At 37.2% G+C, this 20,378-nt stretch overlaps 3 protein-coding genes across 5 annotated transcripts; 2 read left to right on the plus strand and 1 right to left on the minus strand.

Moving 5' to 3' along the window:
• Positions 1–63: 63 nt before the first annotated feature.
• On the plus strand, positions 64–5,176 carry phkg2 (phosphorylase kinase, gamma 2 (testis)). The gene is made up of 10 exons (XM_027140459.2): positions 64–226; positions 1,145–1,260; positions 1,999–2,174; positions 2,269–2,323; positions 2,562–2,627; positions 2,719–2,882; positions 2,974–3,064; positions 3,283–3,436; positions 4,068–4,193; positions 4,314–5,176. Exons 2-10 carry the CDS (start codon positions 1,166–1,168, stop codon positions 4,557–4,559), a joined length of 1,173 nt encoding a protein of 390 aa, XP_026996260.2. The 5' UTR covers positions 64–226; positions 1,145–1,165; the 3' UTR covers positions 4,560–5,176.
• Positions 5,082–7,598, minus strand: ccdc189 (coiled-coil domain containing 189). Its single transcript, XM_027140463.2, has 9 exons — positions 7,349–7,598; positions 7,170–7,204; positions 6,972–7,037; positions 6,721–6,884; positions 6,230–6,300; positions 6,011–6,127; positions 5,820–5,892; positions 5,624–5,719; positions 5,082–5,537 (listed from the first exon to the last, which is right to left on the minus strand). The coding sequence occupies exons 1-9, from the start codon at positions 7,364–7,366 to the stop codon at positions 5,530–5,532; spliced, it is 648 nt and encodes a 215-aa protein (XP_026996264.2). The 5' UTR covers positions 7,367–7,598; the 3' UTR covers positions 5,082–5,529.
• A 557-nt stretch (positions 7,599–8,155) lies between these two features.
• Positions 8,156–19,561, plus strand: rnf40 (ring finger protein 40). Of its 3 annotated transcripts, none has more exons than XM_027140581.2 (20): positions 8,156–8,256; positions 8,759–8,904; positions 9,013–9,180; positions 10,763–11,084; positions 11,194–11,391; positions 11,754–11,875; positions 12,379–12,525; positions 12,829–12,903; positions 13,012–13,131; positions 14,227–14,406; positions 14,866–15,001; positions 15,267–15,388; positions 15,915–16,180; positions 17,091–17,208; positions 17,320–17,469; positions 17,604–17,816; positions 17,919–18,044; positions 18,141–18,281; positions 18,369–18,470; positions 18,606–19,561. In XM_027140581.2, exons 2-20 carry the CDS (start codon positions 8,770–8,772, stop codon positions 18,780–18,782), a joined length of 3,018 nt encoding a protein of 1,005 aa, XP_026996382.1. In that variant the 5' UTR covers positions 8,156–8,256; positions 8,759–8,769; the 3' UTR covers positions 18,783–19,561. The 3 variants fall into 3 exon arrangements, with proteins under 3 accessions (XP_026996382.1, XP_047673515.1, XP_026996381.1); XM_047817559.1 differs by lacking the exon at positions 8,156–8,256 and adding an exon at positions 8,276–8,401; XM_027140580.2 differs by lacking the exon at positions 8,156–8,256 and adding an exon at positions 8,367–8,521.
• The last annotated feature ends 817 nt before the right edge of the window (positions 19,562–20,378 follow it).

Raw genomic sequence — 20,378 nt, forward strand, 5'->3', positions numbered from 1 at the left:
CTCCAGTCGATTGGTGGCAGTAATGAGCTGCAGTGTCACTTGTCATGATCAACAGAAGAAGAAAATGTAGTTCCGCACTAATTGTTTGTTTTGCTAGCTGGCTAATGACAGGTTCAGGGAAATGCTAGCTGGTTAGCATTGCTGTAAACTTTGATGTAGTTTGCCTCGAATAGAGATTAAAACATAACGCTCCTGTGAATGACTTTTATAATTTAGAGAACTACAGGTGAGTAGTTTTTATTCTTTGTTGGTGTTCGTGAACAAAAGCTCAGCGTTTACTAGCTAGCCGATAGTCTCTAAATGTTATTACGCAAAATGCTTTTTGTTGTTGTGCAAAATACTCATTGATTTTACATATTGATGAATTTACATGTTTTAGCCCAGGGTATTTCTTATTTCTTATTGCAAAATCATTTCCACGGTACAGTCTTGTGGGAGGAATCAAACGAATATTGATGTGTAAAAGTTTGCAGTAAAGTTCAATTCAATTCAATTCAAGTTTATTTGTATAGCGCTTTTTACAATAGACATTGTCTCAAAGCAGCTTTACAGAACATAAACACAGAGCAGAAGGTAAACATAATTAATGATAAAGGAATTAACGAATAATAAAAGAAATAAGAATTAACAGAATAAAAATTCTAGATTATTATTAGATGTATATAGTTCACAATGTGTATGTATTTATTCCCCTATGAGCAAGTCTGAGGTGACTCAGGCAGCAGTGGCAAGGAAAAACCTCCCTTAGATTGGTAAAGGAAGAAACCTTGAGAGGAACCGGACTCAAGGGGGAACCCATCCTCATATGGGTGACACTGGGGGTGTGATTGTAATATACAGTCAGTTAAATGTTGTATTGGTGTGAGGTTCAAGGACTTCTGATCTCCTCAGTACCACAGAGTCTAACTGGTCCATTACATTTCAAGTGACTGGTAAATCCGGCTAGTAAAAATAACAAATGAACAATAAAAGTACATGGAAAGGGTTTTAATGTATGTAGCACCCAGTTGTGTTTTGTAGGGATCTCAATCATTAAAGGTTTCAGGTATAAACCAACCCAATAGGGTTAAACTACTAATCATGCAACACTTTTTAATAAGTGTACATAACTTGGATGAGTTTTAGTTTGTGCTTTTCTGTTTAGTTTGACTTTCAGGTTGTGGTGATGACTCGTGATCTTATGCTTGGAGAGGAACTGCCCCACTGGGTGGGAGCAAAAGAGTTCCACCAAAAGTACGAGTCCAAGGAGGTTATCGGCAGGTAGAAAGCTTTCCTGAGAATATATGAGCATATCACAAGCAACAGTAAAGTCTTACCTTTTCTAAAGTCTTGTTATTCCTTTTTCAGATTACATTGTGACCGGTATCTGATTACAAACCAAATCAATTAAGCTTATGTCTGTTTTAGTACAGCATTATGCATCAATGTAATCAAATCAACGTGGGAGGAGATCTCATGTAGCTAGCAAAGTTTTAGACATGTATTATCTAGTCAAACGTCTGACAAAAAAGCAACATGCATTTAAAAAAATTAAATACACTATAAGGCCAAAATTATGTGGACACCTGACCATCACACCCATGTGTGAGCCTTCGACTTACTGCGGCCACAAAGTTCGAGGCACAAAATTGTCTTGGATATACTTGTATTTAGAGACATTGTCATGCTGGAGTATGTTTGGGCTGTTTAGTTTCCATGAAGGGAAATTAATGTTCCAACATGCCAAGACATTCTGTACAATTGTTTCTATACAATGTTATTGTGCGCTTCCAAATTAGTGGCAACAGTTTGGGAAATGCACAAATATGGCAGTAATGGTCAGACGTCCACATACTTTAGGTAAATAGAGTATTATATCATTTAAAATGAATGCTCTGTTTCTCGGTAAACTAAAGGATTCAAATTTTTCCATTTCTGTTTACCAAGACTATTTATTTTATGTTTCACTATCTATTTATGTTGTATAAAGGCTCATATAGAACATTTATCTGCATGTAGGGGTGTAAGCAGCATCGTCCGCAGGTGTGTAAACAAACACACAGGACAAGAATTTGCAGTGAAGATCATAGAGATCACGGCAGAGAAGATGACCGTCCAGCAGCTGGAGGAGGTGAAGAGCGCAACACTGAAAGAGATCCATGTTCTTAATGTGCTGAAAGGGCACCCGTCCATCAGTAAGTTCTAGTACTTTTACCTTTTATGTTGTAGCTGTTGCTGTGCTGTTTAAAAAAAAAATAGACATAAAGATTTCTGTTTTTCTTTTCGCAGTCACACTTATTGATTCCTATGAATCTGCAACCTTCATCTTTTTGGTATTTGACCTGTAAGTAATGGTTTATATAATGCCCTTTTCTGCTCGTCTGTCATGGAACATCATATTCAATAGGTGTAGTGGCCTGGGAAAATTCTTCACATAGGGAAATTCACATTAAGTATTAATACAAGAAAATAGAAACTAATTATTATGTAGCAATTAATATTTCCAGTACTTTATGACAATATCACGATCAAGTACCGAAGACTCATATTCACTGTTTGTTCCTACTCCATTTTCAACACAGCATGAGAAGAGGAGAGCTGTTTGACTACTTAACAGAAAAGGTCACTCTCAGCGAAAAAGAGACCAGGTGTGTGGTTACAGCTATTGTGGTCTATACACACATCACAAATCATCTCTTTCCTTATTAAATTGTGCAATGTACATTTTCTCACATTTAGGAGTATGATGCGTGCTCTTCTGGAGGCGGTCCAGTATCTCCATTCCCTTAATATCATACACCGAGACCTCAAGCCTGAAAATATCCTTCTGGATGACCAGGGTCACATTAAGCTCTCTGACTTTGGCTTTTCAGTGCAGCTGCAACCTGGAGAAAAGCTGAGAGGTGAGTGGCTGTGTAAGCAGTATCATATCATGATTCTGTTTTCCCCAGTGAATAAAATTTCATGCCGACTCTTGTTTTTCTCTCGTCTTAGAGCTCTGTGGTACCCCGGGTTATCTTGCCCCTGAGATCCTGAAATGTTCAATGGATGAAACACATGAAGGATATGGAAAAGAAGTTGACTTGTAAGTCTCAGTTAGAATTTGTCACAGACATTTCAGGATGACCGAATATTTCTCTATTTGATCATTAGAAGTCTAACACCTGGCTAGAATCCTGCTGTATGTATGAAATAAGGTTTTTAGACAGTGCTTCGAAGAAATCCCTCTCCTGTTTGTACTGTTCTTTTTTTTTTCTATGTAATAGTGGTAGCTTCTGTTTGCTAACTCCACTCTTCCCTCAGGTGGGCTTGTGGTGTGATTCTTTTCACTCTTCTTGCTGGGTCTCCACCCTTCTGGCACCGTAAACAGATGCTGATGCTAAGAATGATCATGGAGGGTCGGTATCAGTTCAGCTCTCCAGAGTGGGACGACAGGTCTGATACCGTCAAGGACCTGGTAAGAAGCTTTATTTTAAAATGAGCTTGATACTTCATTTAGGAGTTAGTGCTCATAATGTTATTTTACCAAATATAAACACTCCCCATCATCCATCATTATGACATTATCTAATCGTGTAGCAGCATGCAAACAAGTGTGTAAATATAGGTCAAGAGCTTCATTTAGTGTTCACGTCAAAAACAATGACAGAAACATTTGCCGGAAATCTGACTTTGACTCTGGCTTGGATGTTGGGCTGGTTCGAGTATCATTAATGATGAGAATGCGGACAGAAGGTCTATGGTTAATAACGCTTTACAATGCCGGTGAGCAGAAAACCATCATAGAATGCACAACGTGTGGAACAGTAAGGTGGTTGGTCTAGCCAGGTTGCTCTCCTGTCAGCCAAGAACAGACCACAGTGGGCATGAAACAGGACAGTTGTATTTTAGAGGAATGCCTGTGCATTTTGTTGCTGCCATTCGATTGGCTGATTGAGCAAGTGTACACGTGTTCCTAATAAAGTGGATAATGGGTGTTTAATAGATTTTATAAAACATGCTCTTTTTGTATCATGGTAAGTATTTCATAAATTTCTTCTAGGTTTTGTTTCATTTAAAACCACTTTCTACACTGCTTGTATCCTTAGATCTCAAGGCTTTTAGTGCTGGATCCTTCTGTCCGTCTGACTGCTGAAGAAGCCTTAACTCACCCCTTCTTCCTTCAGTACCAAAAGGAGGACGTACGACTCTTCAGCCCCAGAAAGACGTTCAGGGTAGGTTTAGCCTACACTAATCTTCTCAATTATTTATTTAATTACCTTTAAATTATAATGCTGAAAATAATTCTTGAATTCTAAAGTGTTTTGTTCGTGTCTCTTCATTCATCTCTCCAGGTGTTAATCTTGACAGTCTTGTCCTGTATTCGTATGTACTGTCACTACAACCGGTCCAGACCTCTGACACGAGAGCACCTAATAAGGGACCCTTACTCTTTACGAGCTGTGCGCAAGCTCATCGATGGCTGCGCTTTCCGCATATATGGACACTGGGTCAAGAAAGGAGAACAACAGAACCGAGCTGCTCTTTTTCAAAACACCACTAAAATTGTTTTACTCAGTCTTGAGGACCTTGAGAACTAAATGTCATTTTAATTTCTGTTTTTAACCTGTACATTAAGAGTTCTTATAGTATTTTATAAATGATACAGTTCAGGGTACCGATATTAATCCAGCCACAGACACAAAAGCACAATAGAACTATTTATTCATTATTAATCAGAGATCATTCTTTTTTAATTTTTAAGTATGAATCAACATGATCTTTTGAGCCATTTCCTTTACTTAATTTCTATTAATTTTCTTTTATTAATTTTTAAGTTTTTATAACTTTCATATATCAGGACAGTTTTATCTATTTAGCTGTTTTTGACTATTTTTGTAGGGAATTTTACTGTTTGTAGAAATGGACAGTAAAAAATGTTAAAGTGTGTATGATGGTTACATTCCTGCTCACTTTGTTGTTGTTGTTGTTGTTGTTGTTGTTGTTGTTGTTGTTTTTTCTTCATTTTTTTTTCATTTAATCTTTTTTGAGGTTTTCTCATTGGACCACCAAACACCATCTTTTATCTCAGAGTACTGTGTTAAAAATCATCACTGTCGAGATTGCTGTTATACTCCTTTATTAATGTGTAATTTATCTGTTTTAATATTCTGAACATGATTAATTAAATAAATTCTTACATTTTTAAAACTGGAAAGAGTGCTTGTTTAAAATGTTTGTTTGTTTTTTTAAAGAAAGAACTTAAGAATATATAGCTGATATTTTTGCAAATACACACACACATAGGACATATATATATATGTCCTGAGAATCGAAAAAAATAATCATTTGTAGATATGGTTTCCAGCATAAGCTCCAGTAACAGCTAGAAATGTTCATTTTTATATTATTTTACAGGGACAATGATAGATGTGATTACTTTTTAGGCTGTAGTTTAGTCTCCAGTGAATTGAGTGTTCAGCTGAACACTCGTTTCCTGCAAGTGTTTTTCAAATGAAACACTTCCTCCTTTACTTCCTTTTGTATGATTGACCTCAGCATGTCCTTTTGTTATTGATCTAGAAGAAAATTGTTTTAAAGAAGCTTTAAAATATATGTATATATAAAGTCTGTCTGATAAAGGAATATAATTCAGAATGTGTACCTTGTTTAGATGCCTCTGTCTCAAGCAGGATTTCTGTAGAATCCATCTCTTGCTCACTTGCCCCATCTGCTTTATTTTCATTTTCGTTCACTGTTTCTGCAACGTGTCCAGATATAATTTAAAGCCGAAATGTGATGTTTGAGGTATAAAGCTTTAATAATATCTTGAAACATTACTAAATAATAGGTTTCTGTACCAGAGGTTTCCAGTTGTTCTGTTGTGAGCTCCTCAGGCATTCCAGTATAAGACAAAGATAAATCCAAATACATCTAGACCCAGTGAGGATAATCAATAAAGCAAATTCTATGTGAAGTTTCAGCTTTATTTATATAATGTATCTTTATTGATATAACGCAGCAGAGGAATAGTAAAGAAATCCAAACTTACCTGAGGTGTAAATACATACTTGTAAAGCATGTAGTGTCTCATATATGTGTTGATGAGATATTTCATAATTTCAATCAGTTGCTCTGAATTGAATAGATCAATACTGAATGGGGGTCTCTAAAAATGAAAAATCAGCAAACAATGAACTATAAATACAGCAAAAAAAAAAGAGCTTTTTATATTCATATACGTGTAACACAAATGTTTAAAAGCACATACTCTGACAGAATGACAAAGCAGAAGCTCAGTGCAGTATGTAAAACACTGGTCCATGTTGTTGACAGGAGTTTCTGGAAAGATGATTCATTACAGGTTTCAATATATTTAGCAGATATTTTAGCAAACCATAACAATTGCTAGTGGATTGTTATAGTTGTATTCATTATTTGGAGATTACAGAATCAATACAATTACTAATGTGGAAGATGTCACAGATGCCATCCAAACATAATCCAAATATTAGACTCACAATTTAATGAGCACAATAATATTTAGCTATTTTAGGTATGTCAATTGTTTCAGGTATGTCAGTTATTTTCTTCCTCTGCTAACTGGATTAAACCCAGTTCAAATAAATAGTCAAGCAGAATATAACTATAAGGACTAAGAAATAAATATAATAACTTTGTTGAGAATAATTCATTGCTTATTTTAACCAATCGACCAATTTTAGCTTTTCCCAGTCTAAAACCAATACATACAAATGTCACCTGTGTTAAGCTGATGCATGTTCTTTACGATGGACAGAAGAACAGATGTTTGCTCTTTACTGAACGTTTGCTGCTTACAGAACAGCACTAGGTTTGTGTACAGATCAAGCAGAATCTCCTTCTTGGGCTCAGGGGCATCAAGGTGTAAGGCCTGGCACAAAACTCTAAAGCAAACAGTATATGTTTTTTTTAATTTTGTAAAAAAAAATTCATAGCAAATGAGAGCAAAACACATTCAATTATTATATTACCTTGAAATCTCTGGTATGGATTCTGTCTTGCTGATTTCTTCTGCATCACCATAACTCAGGTCTTTCCTGCAATTTCATACAACAATGCAATTCTTTATTTATTAGATTTAAGTTTTTAATTTTTTAAGTTTTTAATTTATTAGATTTTAGATTAAGTTGGACATAAGTGATATTTATATATATAGCAACTTTACATACCATAACAAAATTCTGGCCTTCGGAAGACATGACTCCTACAATATCAATGGTACAATTAGCTTTAATAAAAGCAATAATAAAAGCAATAATTAAAAAAACAATCTATCTTAAACTAAATGAATCTATCAGTCTTACTTATGTATGCTATTTTATTTTTTTATTTTTTTTATGTATCTTACCAAAGATCCAAAATCCATCTCTATATTCCAAATAGCTTGAATTCGATTTTAGAGCTTATGGAGACTTTTGTTACAAAAAACCTTTAGCATATTGTGTATTGAACCGTCTCCTAGCAACGATGCTCCCTGTTGGCTGTATAGAGCACTGCACACCAGTGTTTCACACGCGATATACACCTGCATACGTGCTATTTTTATATATAAGCTTTTTATTTTCTCTAAGGAAGAGCACCCCTAACCAGCATGACAAGCCAGACGTCAGTTTCATAACTGTACTGAAACTTTTAAAAAGTAAAACTTGAGGCGTTTGCACTTTTATTTTGAAATACTTCACACTGTATTACATACAGCTGTTTGGTTTTGTCAGAAGGGGTTGATTAGTTTTCTTCAACAGCAGTCCTTATAATAAAGTCCTTACAACCTTTCATTACAGGTTTATATGTATGCATTCCTTTTAATTCATGTTTATATGTTTATTCTTTTTAATGTTATTGTTTTTATAATGATGATGCTCTACATAATGTAACTCAAATAATAAATGGATTACTTAACAAAACACCTTGTATAAGAAAGGAAAAAATTATAATGGTTGTTATATTTATAATAAAAATATTCTATCTGTCTATCTTTTTTAAATTTTATTATCAATGCTGTTTAAGTAAGGAATAAAACATTCAGGGGCTATATATACATATAATAAAATGCACTTTTTATTTGCTGATTGTTTACTTTTTCTGTATCATTTCTAAAATCACGTTATTATGAAATAATTATATTATTCATTTATTACTTGTTATGTCCGAGTTATGGTTCTTTTGGTGACTTTTATTCTGAAGCGTGCAGAGACGATTCTTCCTTAGCGCTCTTCACACTTCTGCTCACTTTTCCTGTCTTTGCGGCTAGCAAAGGTTTGTTGCCGCTACGATGCGTCTACTATACAACTTGACGTGCACTGTCGAGTTTATTTATTTATCATTGGATGTATATGTTCTATAAAACACGAACCTAGAGCTAAACTGAATTGCTTCAAAACGAGATAAGATGTTTATTTTGGTAAAAAACATTCGTGTATACAGATAGGCTCTCGCTTGCTAGCTAGCTGGCTAACTCCTACAGCTAGCATACATCAGCAAAATTAACATCTAAGCTAACAGGCTGTTTCAATAATTACCGGTAACTGTTTGTATGCATACTATTAACGTTAGACGTTTGTTATATGTCGTCATTATCTGTTTCTCTGGATTAATAATAAATATATTTTCCCCATGGCTAGTAAACTCGGCTCTGTGAGCTAGTTAATGACGCTAAAGAACAGGTCGATGAGAATATTTTACTGTTGCTATAGTGACAGTGTCAGAGCTGCTGTTACTCGACAGTCAGAAACATTGACTTGTCTGTTTTTTGTTTCAGATCAGGGAAGCATGTCTGGCACCGGAGGTAAGCGAGCCTCTGGAGGGGACAGTCCTCCAGGGCCACCTGAAAAGAAAATGAAGAAAGAGGAGAAAACCACCACGACTCTTATTGAACCTATTCGCATTGGAGGTGTTTCTTCTACAGTAAGCACCTGCACGTTTAGTCTTCCTAGACATTCTTATCCAACTAAGTACTGGGTTAATTAGCAGGCTCTCGACTGCTGCATGCTGAAATTCTGCTGTGTTTTGCAGGAGGAAATGGACATGAAGGTGATTCAGTTTAAGAACAAGAAGCTCTTGGAGCGCCTCGAGCAGAGGCAAGCTATAGAAGATGAGCTGAGGGAGAAAATCGAGAAGCTGGAAAAAAGACAGGCGACTGATGATGCCACACTTCTCATAGTCAACCGCTATTGGACTCAGGTACTAAACAACCTCATGTACTGTATGAACAGGGATCAGTTGATCAGGTTCATTGTCCCACAGTGTTCAGATGCTTCAGAGCTACTTAAAGCTGTGCAGACTTTGAAAGGATGATATTTTAATGACTGAACATTATGTACACAATTTCAGGGTCAGTACAAGTTTCCAGCTTGATCTTTCCCAGATTTCTGTTAATGTAATTACATTGAAATATGGTTTACAGTGCACCGTCTCTGTTTACCGTGCACCTTCTCTTCTTCTGTTGGTCGAAAACCTATTTCTTATACTTCTGAACATGGCTGGATATAGATATTAATGAATAGTGATCATAGTTGTGTGAGGTGACCTAGCCAGAAGTGATTATTTCCCCCAGACTAAGGTTTCTTGTTTATGGCAGGACCAGGGATATGTAGGTAGAGCATGTGACTGGACATGTACATAGAAGAAATATTTCCCTCTTATTCTGTAAAATCACTAGTTAAGGTTATTTAAAAAAAATATGTGTATATAGAGACATGTGTAATAGCATATGTGTAAAACAGATCATTACATTTGTCTGAAGTCTGTCTTAAGCTGCATCCCCAGTGACTTACCACACAGTTCATGTCTACTGTCTAGTGAATAAATATTACAGGGGTTGTATCTTCTCAAATGAAACACTACCTTTTTTTTTAACCACCTGGTAGAATAAGCTGTTTCCCATTCAATGGTGATTAAACATAAACACATCACACAATGTGGGTTCATTTAAAAGACATTATTGTAAGATGTCTTATCCTGTTGTGTCAGATGCACGTTGCTTTTTCGGTTGAATAAGTGCCCGTTTCTTAAAGTACACATCATCTTGTTGGAACTAATCAATCTATTTATAGTACAAAATGGAAAAGAATAGTGAATAAACGTGATTTGTGATGTGCCTTTACACTTTATTTGTAGTTTATAAGTTCTTTAATATACTGCACCAGTACTCTAGTAAAAGAAATCCCAGAAACGGTAGACTCTAGAATTTATATCAGACTTCAGAAAGTCCTTTAAATGTGGGTGAGTTTCTTTACATTACTTCTGTTATTTCTCACACTGCTCTTATAAGGTGCATACTAACTGCTGCCTAACTTCCATAAAAGAGAGACCCTAGAAAGAGACATGTAGGAGTTTCAGTGATGCAAATTCCCACACATTGCCTGAAATGTTCAATCAATCAATCTGTCTGTCTACACTATCTGCCAAAGGTTTCTGGATATCACACTTGTATGTTCTTCTTGAACACCTCATTGGGGATTTAAACAGCTTTTGCTGTTATAATAACTTCCACTCTTCTGGAAAGGCTTTCTACTATATTTAGGAGTGCATCTGTGGAGTTTGTACATTTAACCATGAGAGAATTAGTGGGGTCAGTCACTGAGTTAAGAAAAGGAGACCTGGCAACCCACTTCATCCCAACGGTGTTCAGTGGGCTTGTCAGGGCTTTTGAGAGAAGGGAACTGGTGTCTTTCTTGGCAACTGTGTGTTTTGTTTTGTTTGTTTTTTTTGGGTGTAAAAACAGCACTGTTATGAATATGAAACATTGTCTCTGTTTACACAGCTGGATGAAAATGTTCAAGAGTTACTGCAGCGAGTTGAACCGAAGGCTGTTCCAATGCCCGCACAGACCCCTGTTAGTCCTCCAGCATCTGCCTCTGCCCCTGATCCTGCAACTGCCACCTTGCCTGCCCCTGATATTCCAGTTTCTCTGCCAGCTTCACTGGAAGGAGAAGTTGGCCTTCCTCAGCCTCCACCTCCAGCAGATGAGGAGGAACAGCAGCAGCAGTCTGACCAACTACAGCTGCTGGAACAGGATAAGGAACAGGAGCAGTCTAACGCAGCAGAGAAACTGCCCGAAATGCCTGTTATGGATGGAATTGCTGGTAAACAAACACTTTCTTTTAATGTTTCCTTCATTTTAATGAGGTTTTTGCAAAGAACACAATGAATTTTTTATTTAATTCCCCCACTTAACTTATATGCCATTTGTAGCCCCTCCTCCACCTCCCCCATTGAGCGAAAGTGCAAAGGCTTTCCTCACCATTCTGGATATCAGCGGTGAAGAGGAGCTCAGTCTGCAGCTGCAGGACAGGATGCAGTTCAGCAAAAGTGCTGTTGCCTGCATAGTCTGCATCTTTGATCGTTTGCACAGCAGCATTGAAGATCTCTGTAGCCGTACTCAAGCGGCAGGTAATACGTTTTAATTCACTTAATTCATTTTCCCCTTCAGTCTGAATCAAAGGTTTCAGGGATGTACTAGTATGGGATTTAAGTAGTGCTGGGGGCTTTTCCTCACGTTTAGCAGGAACAGACCTGTGATTGAACAAATCCCTGTGTAAAAGGCTGTGTAAATATATGCACAGTATTAATCAAACCCTTTTTATATATATATATATATATATATATATATATATATATATATATATATATATATATATATATATATATATATAGTACCTTTGTAACTGGTTTATGTGAAATGAGCTCTGAATAATTAATAAAGACATAAGTGAATAAATACTTAACGTTTTTATTCATTTTTTTTTTATTAGTAAGTGAAGCTGACAGTCAACGAGAGGTCATTGTCACGAATCGCAGTCTACTAGAGGAGAATAATAAATTAAAAGACCTTGCTTCCTCACTTCAAGGAAGACACCACAAAATGTCACTGGAGGTTTGTGTATTAGCTGTGTGTTGTTGTTGTTTGTTTTTTTGTATGTTTGTTTCTAAGTAAAACATTATTGCCAGTGTCTGTAATTTAAAAGATTTAAATTTAGCACTAAAGCGATAGCGGAGGGTATAATGCTGAACTTGTTAAGGCTATTGACAAAAGACAAATAATAATAAGGAGTCTATGTAGCAGCATAGCTCATCATTTACATAATCATATGCACTTTATTCTGGTGTCATTATGCAGACTCAGACATGACAAAATAAGAGATGATTTTTTTTTTTTTTTAAAGCTAATAAGTAGAAATGTCATAGTTGTTGATCTCTAACATCTGGTTCTGTAATAAACTTTTTTCCACATTGCATAACTGTACTAGACAACTGTGTTTCTAATATTTCTTTTTTCCTTGAAACAACAAATCAAGCAGAAGTATTATTGCTTCCCAAGAATATACCATTACATGTTGCACTTCTATTTCAAACATTCTCCTGTTCTTTTCCCTGCAGTATAATGAATTGGTTGATAAAGTGACCAGCTCTGAGACAAAAGTGACTGAGATGGAGACAGCTGTAGAGGACCTGCAATGGGACATCGAGAAACTACGCAAGAGAGAGCAGAAGCTTAATAAGCACCTAGCAGAGGCCCTTGAACAGGTCAGTTAAGATAAGATATTTGCCAGAATAAAATTAACTGTAACGTTTTTATGAAGATACTTTCATTGCAGATAAAGATGCTTATGAAAGAAACCTGAACAGAGTTTTAGGTTGATCGTATCCTAAATCTGGATCCTAGTGAACCAGTGTTAATGTGTTCATTGATAGAGACTTAAAAGCTCTGGATAAAGGTGTCTGCCAAATGTCATAAATGTAAATTGCTATTTTTGCTTTTTCGAATTTTTTTTTTTATTGGCACAAAGATGTACATTATTAAAAAATAACCACCAATCTGCTTCTCAGCTGAATTCAGGCTACCATGCTTCCGGAAGGTCTGGTGGTCTACCTGGTGGTCAGATTACGCTCAATATACAGAAGGTAATTTATATAATATTAACATATTATTTCATTCTTTAACATACAGAAATATCTATTTGTTATTGAAATATGCTTCAGGTTGAGGAATGTTACAATGATGTTTTTTAGTTCGAGTCCCTAAATGCAGAGCTGGAGCAGAACCAGGAGTTGGCCAATAGCCGCATGGCAGAGCTAGAGAAACTGCAGCAGGAGTTGCAGGAGGCAGTGCGGGAAAGTGAGAAACTCAAGGTACTGGAGTCCAGTGAGTGACTAAGCTGGAAATGTTAACAATTTTTGCCTTCTGGAAATGATTATTGCTATTTCATCTCATATGTCAAGGGGCCTTTTTACACCTGGTCACTTCATGTGTGTTCTCTGATCCGATAGCTATCTGATTTGTTAAAACTGTGCCATTTACATTAGGCCACATAAATGCGTCTCGGCGAATCGGATATCAATCCAGTATTTCTACTCTCGCCCAATATGCAAATATATTTTATCTCATTTCCCGGGTAATTGAAATGGAACACACTTTGGTTTTGGTGTATGCATTTGCTACAAAAAACAGCATTTACTGTTTGCTGCATTTTTGCTGGTGGCAGCTGTGCATTTTAAGACCCTACGAGACACCTGGGTGAAAGATCGGAGCCAGCACTGGTGGGAAAACATGTTTGTTTCTGGCGCGATGCACGACTCGCGAGTCACCTGCGAGTGACGTACTTCCCTTTGGGAGGAGTATAGCGCTGACGTATGTGGCTTGAACTACCACATGCATTTACCCCTGTCCAGTTTAATCTGAAATGCGTCCCAGACCACCTCCTCAAGTGGTTTGAGCGATTGGATTTATATCCGTCTCGAAACCGTTTCGAGGGCATTTACACCTGGTCTTTTTGCCATCGGATAGCTATCGGATCACAGAAAACGCATGAAGTGCCCAGGTGTAAAAACCCCCAAGATGATGAATGATATGCAGATATGCATATATAGGATTTTTAGCATTGTAGTTCTATTGTTATATATGCTTAATACACAGCACTTTTCATATTGGTTAATGACTGTCATACATTTTCACACACTTGCCTCGATTGACCCGTGCATTGTTGTGTAGTTTGATTTTCTATTTGCAAGGAAATCATATATGGAAAAATAAAAGTCCACATTTTAGCCTACAGCAGTTTGACTTATAGATATATAGCATGTAGTGTGTATGTGTATATGTGTGTGTATGTATATGTGTGTATATATATATATATATATATATATATATATATATATATATATATATATATATATATATATATATATATATATATATACATAGACTTGTGTCTGTTTTTGTGTAAGATGGACCTTCGGAACATTCCAGAGGAGGTGGTGAAGGAAACACCGGAGTATAAGTGTCTCCAGTCTCAGTTCTCTCTGTTGTATAACGAGTCTCTTGGAGTAAAGACACAGCTGGACGAGGCCCGGGCTTTGCTGCTTACTGCCAAAAATGCTCACCTACGCCAGATAGAGCACATGGAGGTGAGCATAATAGAATTCCTGTATAATGCTCTTGTCAAAATGAACTGTAGGTGTAATACAGTGCATGTGTACCAGAATATAAAGGAAACCGTGTACTCTGGGTGTAGCTTTGCTTTTTTTTTTTTTTTTTGTCATTTTCAATACTATTAATCATAACAAATTTCTCTGCATGGTTTTGTTGACAAGTTAAATGACGTAACAGCAAAATCTTGATGGTGATTTGCTTTAAGTTGAATTGCGTTTTATGGTTTCCAACACTGTCATGTCAGTCAAAATAACATTTATGTACAGCATTAAATCAAATCTGACATTTGGAAAAATATGGTAAAAGCAGTCTGACACTGGTACGGTGTTTTAAACCTTTATGTCAACATTACTGAGTCTATACCTGTTCTTACATATGATTATAGTTTTAAAATGAATTGTGATTATTGGTTCTTATTGTTTTTTTTTTTTCAGAGTGATGAGTTGTCTCTTCAGAAAAAGTTGCGAACGGAGGTCATCCAGTTAGAAGATACATTAGCTCAAGTGCGCAAGGAATATGAAATGCTACGGATTGAGTTTGAACAGAACCTTGCGGCCAACGAACAAGCAGGTGTGGATTGTTTTTTGTTGGATTTTCTGTATATCAATTTTGAGTTGCATGTTGGTTTAGATTCCACAGCATTAAACAGACAAGTTTACTTTACTGTAACTGTGACGGAAAGGTAAAGCCTGTGGAGGGACTGTATGTTGTCATCAGTTCTCCGGCTGTCCAATCGTTTCACCATAGTTTAGTACATATCAGGCATCAAATACTGTAACCTCTACTTCCTTATCAGTGTCATATCTTTGATTGTTTCCTGGCTGTTGCTCTGTAGGCCCAATAAACAGAGAAATGAGACACCTAATCAGCAGCCTTCAAAACCATAACCACCAGCTCAAGGGGGATGTGCAGAGATACAAGAGGAAGTTACGTGAGACTCAGGCAGAGATCAACAAGGTCGGGTTCCTACATTCTTTGTAACTTAGGAGGAGATTTCTGGCAAATATAAGTCACTTTTATGTTGATTATTATTATTTATTGAAAATAAACACCTATATAGAAATCGTTGAATGAATTACACAATATGGCCAAAAATATACGGCCGCCTGAACACCACATCGACATGTGGTTCCTTCACCAAACTGCTACCACGAAGATCACTTGAAATATGGGGCTCAAACCTGTTCCAGCATGACCGTGTCCGTTTGCACAAAGTGAGGTTTAGGACGTCATGGTCGCAGTGAAAATATCCTGCACGATGCCCTGACTCAAGCAAATCCCCACTTTTTGTCCACAATTTAGTGAAAAGCATTCCTAGATGAGTGGAGGCTGTTTTAGAAGCAAAAGGGTTACCATATGCATGTTAATGCCTATTGTTTTCGAATTTGATGTTCAAAAAGCACATATGGATGTGATGATCAGACGTCCACATAGGTTTAGCATTATTGTGAACAGTGGTAATTACCATCATTCTATTATTCAGATGAAGTGCCAGAGTGGAGACAATGGCAGTATGCTAACTTTGGAGGAGAGTGTGAATGACGGAGGTCTAGATGTAAAAAAGGAGGAAGAGGATGACCAAGACGAAGAAGAGGAAAGGAGGAGAGAGCTGGAGAGGCAACGTGCTCGAGAACGTGAGCGAGAAGTGGAGAGGGAGCGAGAGAGAGAGCGAGAAAGGGAAAGACAGCGCAGCGAGGAGCTGAAGAGAAAAGACTCGGATACACTGAAGATGCTCCGAACAGAGCTCAAGTATGCCTCTGTATTTATACACTAGAACAGGCTCTGATAAATCTCTTTTCAGTTACGAAATGTATGCAAACTCACACTTGTGTGTGTGTGTGTGTGTGTGTGTGTATACATATATATCTATATATATATATATATATATACACACACACATATATACACACACATGTGTATGTGTGTGTATATATGTGCGTGTGTGTGTTTCAAGAAAGTACATGGGGCCATGTTCAAAAGTCATACATTTCAGTATGGTCTAGTCTGTGGGCCTAGTTACTATTTGATGGGTTGTTTGATATTTTGGTGACAAGGATCTTATTCGCATTGGAATGTTGTTGCTTTAGGGCTGTGCTTTCTTTCTTGAATGCATTACCAGAGAAAACATCTCAAACTTTTCTCAAATGATTATCAGTGTCATAGTTGTACATTCTTTTGTGATCATATTGCTTTCATTACAGAAATCAGTGATCTGGATATGGGTAGTTTTATAGATTTAGTTGTAAAAAAAAATAATAAAAGGTTACGTTATTTGCCAAGTTACATCCTAATTTATATCTGTTCAAGTTCTAAGATGTCTGTACTCAGATGGGCTCATTAAACAGATGAGATATCAATATGAGAATATAACTATACCCCAAATGTATTATTGTTATCATCAGTAGTATTCATTATAACAACAATGAACATACCTTACTATTGTTAACCCGTTAACTGAAATCCAGCCCGTCGCCCAGTATGCTGTTGAATCACTAACTAAAATTGTTTTATAAAAGATTCTAATCAGTCTCAAGTATGCATAAGCTTAAGAATGCTGAGTGGTATTTATGTAAAATTCATTACTGTGTGTGTGTGTGTGTGTGTGTGTGTGTGTGTGTGTGTGTGTGTGTGTGTGTGTGTGTGTGTGTGTGTGTGTCAGAAAAGCACAGGAGTCTCAGAAGGAGATGAAGCTGCTGCTAGACATGTACAAGTCTGCACCAAAAGAGCAAAGAGACAAAGTACAGCTCATGGCAGCCGAGAGGAAATCAAAGGCAGAGGTCTGCACAGCCATCAGATTAAATTCCACCACCCTGTTTTATCCATGCATAAGATACAGATATCCATGCAAGCAAAACAGAAGTTTGGTGAACGTTGTATTTCTTTTGCAGGTGGATGAGCTGAGGCAGCGGGTCCGAGAGTTAGAGGAGAGGGAGAGGAAGGAGAGTAAGAAGCTGGCTGATGAAGATGCTCTGAGGAAGCTTCGTGTGGCAGAGGAGACCATTGAACATCTGCAAAAGAAGCTCACAGCCACTAAACAGGTATGTTCGGTTCTGCTATACTTTCTGTATATTGTTTTCCATCAGAATTGGTCATAATGTTAATATACAGTATAATTTACTTATTAGTTCACTCGTGTTGAAAGCTTTAATCACATATACATTGCTGTGCTCAGGAAGAGGAAGCCCTGCTGAGTGAGATGGATGTGACGGGTCAGGCTTTTGAAGACATGCAGGAACAGAACAGTCGTTTAATGCAGCAGCTGCGTGAGAAAGATGATGCCAACTTCAAACTAATGAGTGAGAGGATCAAATCCAACCAGATCTATAAACTGTTGAGAGAGGAGAAAGAAGAACTGGCTGACCAGGTGCTCACCTTCAAAACCCAGGTATGTAAAAAAGCAACACTTGCCATCTCTATTTATGTGTATATCTCATGTTTCTGTGTCAGCAATATGAAAGTAAGCAAGGCGCACTTCTGTTCCTCTAAGGTTGATGCTCAGTTGTTGGTTGTGCAAAAACTGGAGGAAAAGGAAGGCATCTTACAAAGCTCACTGGCTACTCTGGAAAAAGAGTTAGCACTACGCACGCAAGCTCTAGAACTCAATAAGCGTAAAGTAAGAAATACATCACACATGCATCATGTTCCTGATTGTTGTTAAGGATGTACGTGCTGTAGAGCTGTGCATTCTAACTTTTACACTCCGGCTCAGGCAGTAGAAGCAGCGCAGCTGGCTGAGGACTTAAAGGTGCAACTGGAGCACACTCAGGCCAAGCTGAGGGAGATCCAGGCCTCAGTACTGGAAAACCGCAGTGCACGTGAACGGGAGAGTGGCAACCTGAAACGAGCACAGGTAGAAATGAAACACACGCACACAAGAAAACAAATACTGAAACGTATGAGAATCCCTCTTATGCATCTGGTGCTGCATGTCTTTCAGGAGGACTTGTCAAGACTCCGCCGAAAGCTGGAGAAACAGAAGAAGGTGGAGATGTATACTGATGCAGATGAGATCCTTCAAGAAGAAATCAATCAGTATAAGGTAAAGGAAATACATAGATACACAGATTAGATTCTCAGTAGTATTCACCTTAGAAACTTTTGATTATTCTTATTTTTGTTTACTTGTTTTGACACTGTATTGTTACTGACTCTTAACTAAATTGTGTGTCATCAGGCTAAGCTGCGTTGCCCCTGTTGTAATACCCGGGATAAGGAGACTGTGCTTACAAAGTGTTTCCATGTCTTCTGTTACGAGTGCTTGAAGACACGCTATGACACACGGCAAAGGAAATGTCCTAAGTGCAATGCTGCTTTTGGAGCCAATGACTTCCATCGTATTTACATCACTTAAGTCCAAGATGGGATAATTAACTCAATGAACATTAACGCGATGTGAATTTGGATTTAAGTGCGGATGTGGCATCATTCTTTGCTTGAATGCCATTTCCATTAGATCTCTGAGTAGTCGGTGCTAGTGACCAAATAGACAGCAAGTCTGCAGACTGAATGTGGTGGTGGTGTGACTATTACAGCCAATAGCACACAAGTGCTTGTTTATAGCTATCGTACTGAAGCTTATAGGTTGTATTTCCATTCGCTTAATAGTCCTTTAAATGTTGTGTAAGTTAATTTTTTTTTTTTTTTTTAACATGCATTTGCTTTATGAATGTCTCTTGGAACACTGTACATTTGCATCATTGCAGTCTCACTTACGATTTTAGTACAATTTTATTGTACCAGTGTGTAATATTTTGCACAGTGTAACAGACAGACAGTTTTCCTGCTTGGTAGTCCTTTCCTTCTGGTAGTCATGTGTTCAATCCATTTACAGAGTACAGTAAATCCAAGATTCAGTTTTTTTGATGTCATGTTCTGCTCTGTGGTTTCTGACTAAGTGCTTTAAACATCTTAAACCAGTGCAGACTGGGCCAAAGGAACGGCTCAGATACCTCTACTGCAGTGACACCATCAAGTTTCCAGGGGGGGAAAAAAAAAGAAGCCAGAAGCTCACCAGGCTTGTTCAGTGACGAGAATCGGAGGCTTGTCTAATAGAGAAGTTTGACTGGTGTAACGTTTAATTATTGCTTTCTAATTAGATAAACTTCTAAATAAAGGACAGCTTTGATGACAGCTATGGAGATTCCAGTCCCATCTAGGACAATTTGGAGAATAAGCACCACCCACGACAATTTGGAGAATAAGCACCATCTAGGACAATTTGGAGAATAAGCATCATCACTCTTTTAACTTTTCTTAAAAATTATACATGCTTGACCATCATGTCTTTATCATCACAGCCCCCAAGAGGCTAGCAACTTAGGTGGAGTTTCCTTCTACCATCATATGGGTCTTAGAAGATAAGGATTTGTTTGCATGCAGAAGTTTTCAGTGAGAAGTTATTAGATGACATACAGAATATGAATATGGACGTCCACACTGAGTTATTACTGATTATGCTGTTTGGCTTGTACTAAATACTAAATCCATAAGACTGGGAGAGGATCTAGCCCATTAACTGTAATGTAGGATTACATTTTGGGCCACAAAGCAAGCTCAAGGCACAATGTACAGTATTCATCATTGTTTATGATCGTGCTATTTATAAAAAAAATGGCTAAAAGATATATATTTAAACCAAATAATTTAGCACTAATGTTATACAGCCTGATTTGTCGGTTTTTTTGTTTGAGCAGCATGTTGTTGTTTTTTTTATTTGGCTTTGATTCAGATGAGCTCTATGCATGATGGCATTTACATGGTGTAAATGCAAATGACATTCAGTCTTAAAATGGAGTTCATTTAAATGTTAAAATGCGGATGTCATCAGGCTTTACAGTCTTAAACAAAAAAACTTTATACCTTACATGTAAAGCTATGGGCCTTATTAATAAGAAGGACAAATGTCGACCTGAAAATCAGGAGCATTATTTATTCAACTATTGCATAG

This window comes from Tachysurus fulvidraco, chromosome 8 (assembly GCF_022655615.1).
Source record: "Tachysurus fulvidraco isolate hzauxx_2018 chromosome 8, HZAU_PFXX_2.0, whole genome shotgun sequence".
Classification (NCBI taxonomy): domain Eukaryota; kingdom Metazoa; phylum Chordata; class Actinopteri; order Siluriformes; family Bagridae; genus Tachysurus; species Tachysurus fulvidraco.

Excerpts from the sequence above, each read along its gene's own strand:
- ccdc189 (XM_027140463.2), bottom strand. Across the intron at positions 6,885-6,971 it reads TCCATACCAGAGATTTCAAG|AGTTTTGTGCCAGGCCTTAC; the intron begins GTAATATAATAA and ends TGTTTGCTTTAG. Across the intron at positions 5,720-5,819 it reads AGAACAACTGGAAACCTCTG|AAACAGTGAACGAAAATGAA; the intron begins GTACAGAAACCT and ends GACACGTTGCAG.
- phkg2 (XM_027140459.2), top strand. The coding sequence starts at position 1,166 with ATGACTCGTGATCTTATGCTTGGAGAGGAACTGCCCCACTGGGTGGGA. Across the intron at positions 2,628-2,718 it reads CTCAGCGAAAAAGAGACCAG|GAGTATGATGCGTGCTCTTC; the intron begins GTGTGTGGTTAC and ends TCTCACATTTAG. Across the intron at positions 3,065-3,282 it reads TATGGAAAAGAAGTTGACTT|GTGGGCTTGTGGTGTGATTC; the intron begins GTAAGTCTCAGT and ends CTCTTCCCTCAG.
- rnf40 (XM_027140581.2), top strand. The coding sequence starts at position 8,770 with ATGTCTGGCACCGGAGGTAAGCGAGCCTCTGGAGGGGACAGTCCTCCA. Across the intron at positions 12,904-13,011 it reads TTACGCTCAATATACAGAAG|TTCGAGTCCCTAAATGCAGA; the intron begins GTAATTTATATA and ends GATGTTTTTTAG. Across the intron at positions 18,282-18,368 it reads GCAACCTGAAACGAGCACAG|GAGGACTTGTCAAGACTCCG; the intron begins GTAGAAATGAAA and ends CATGTCTTTCAG.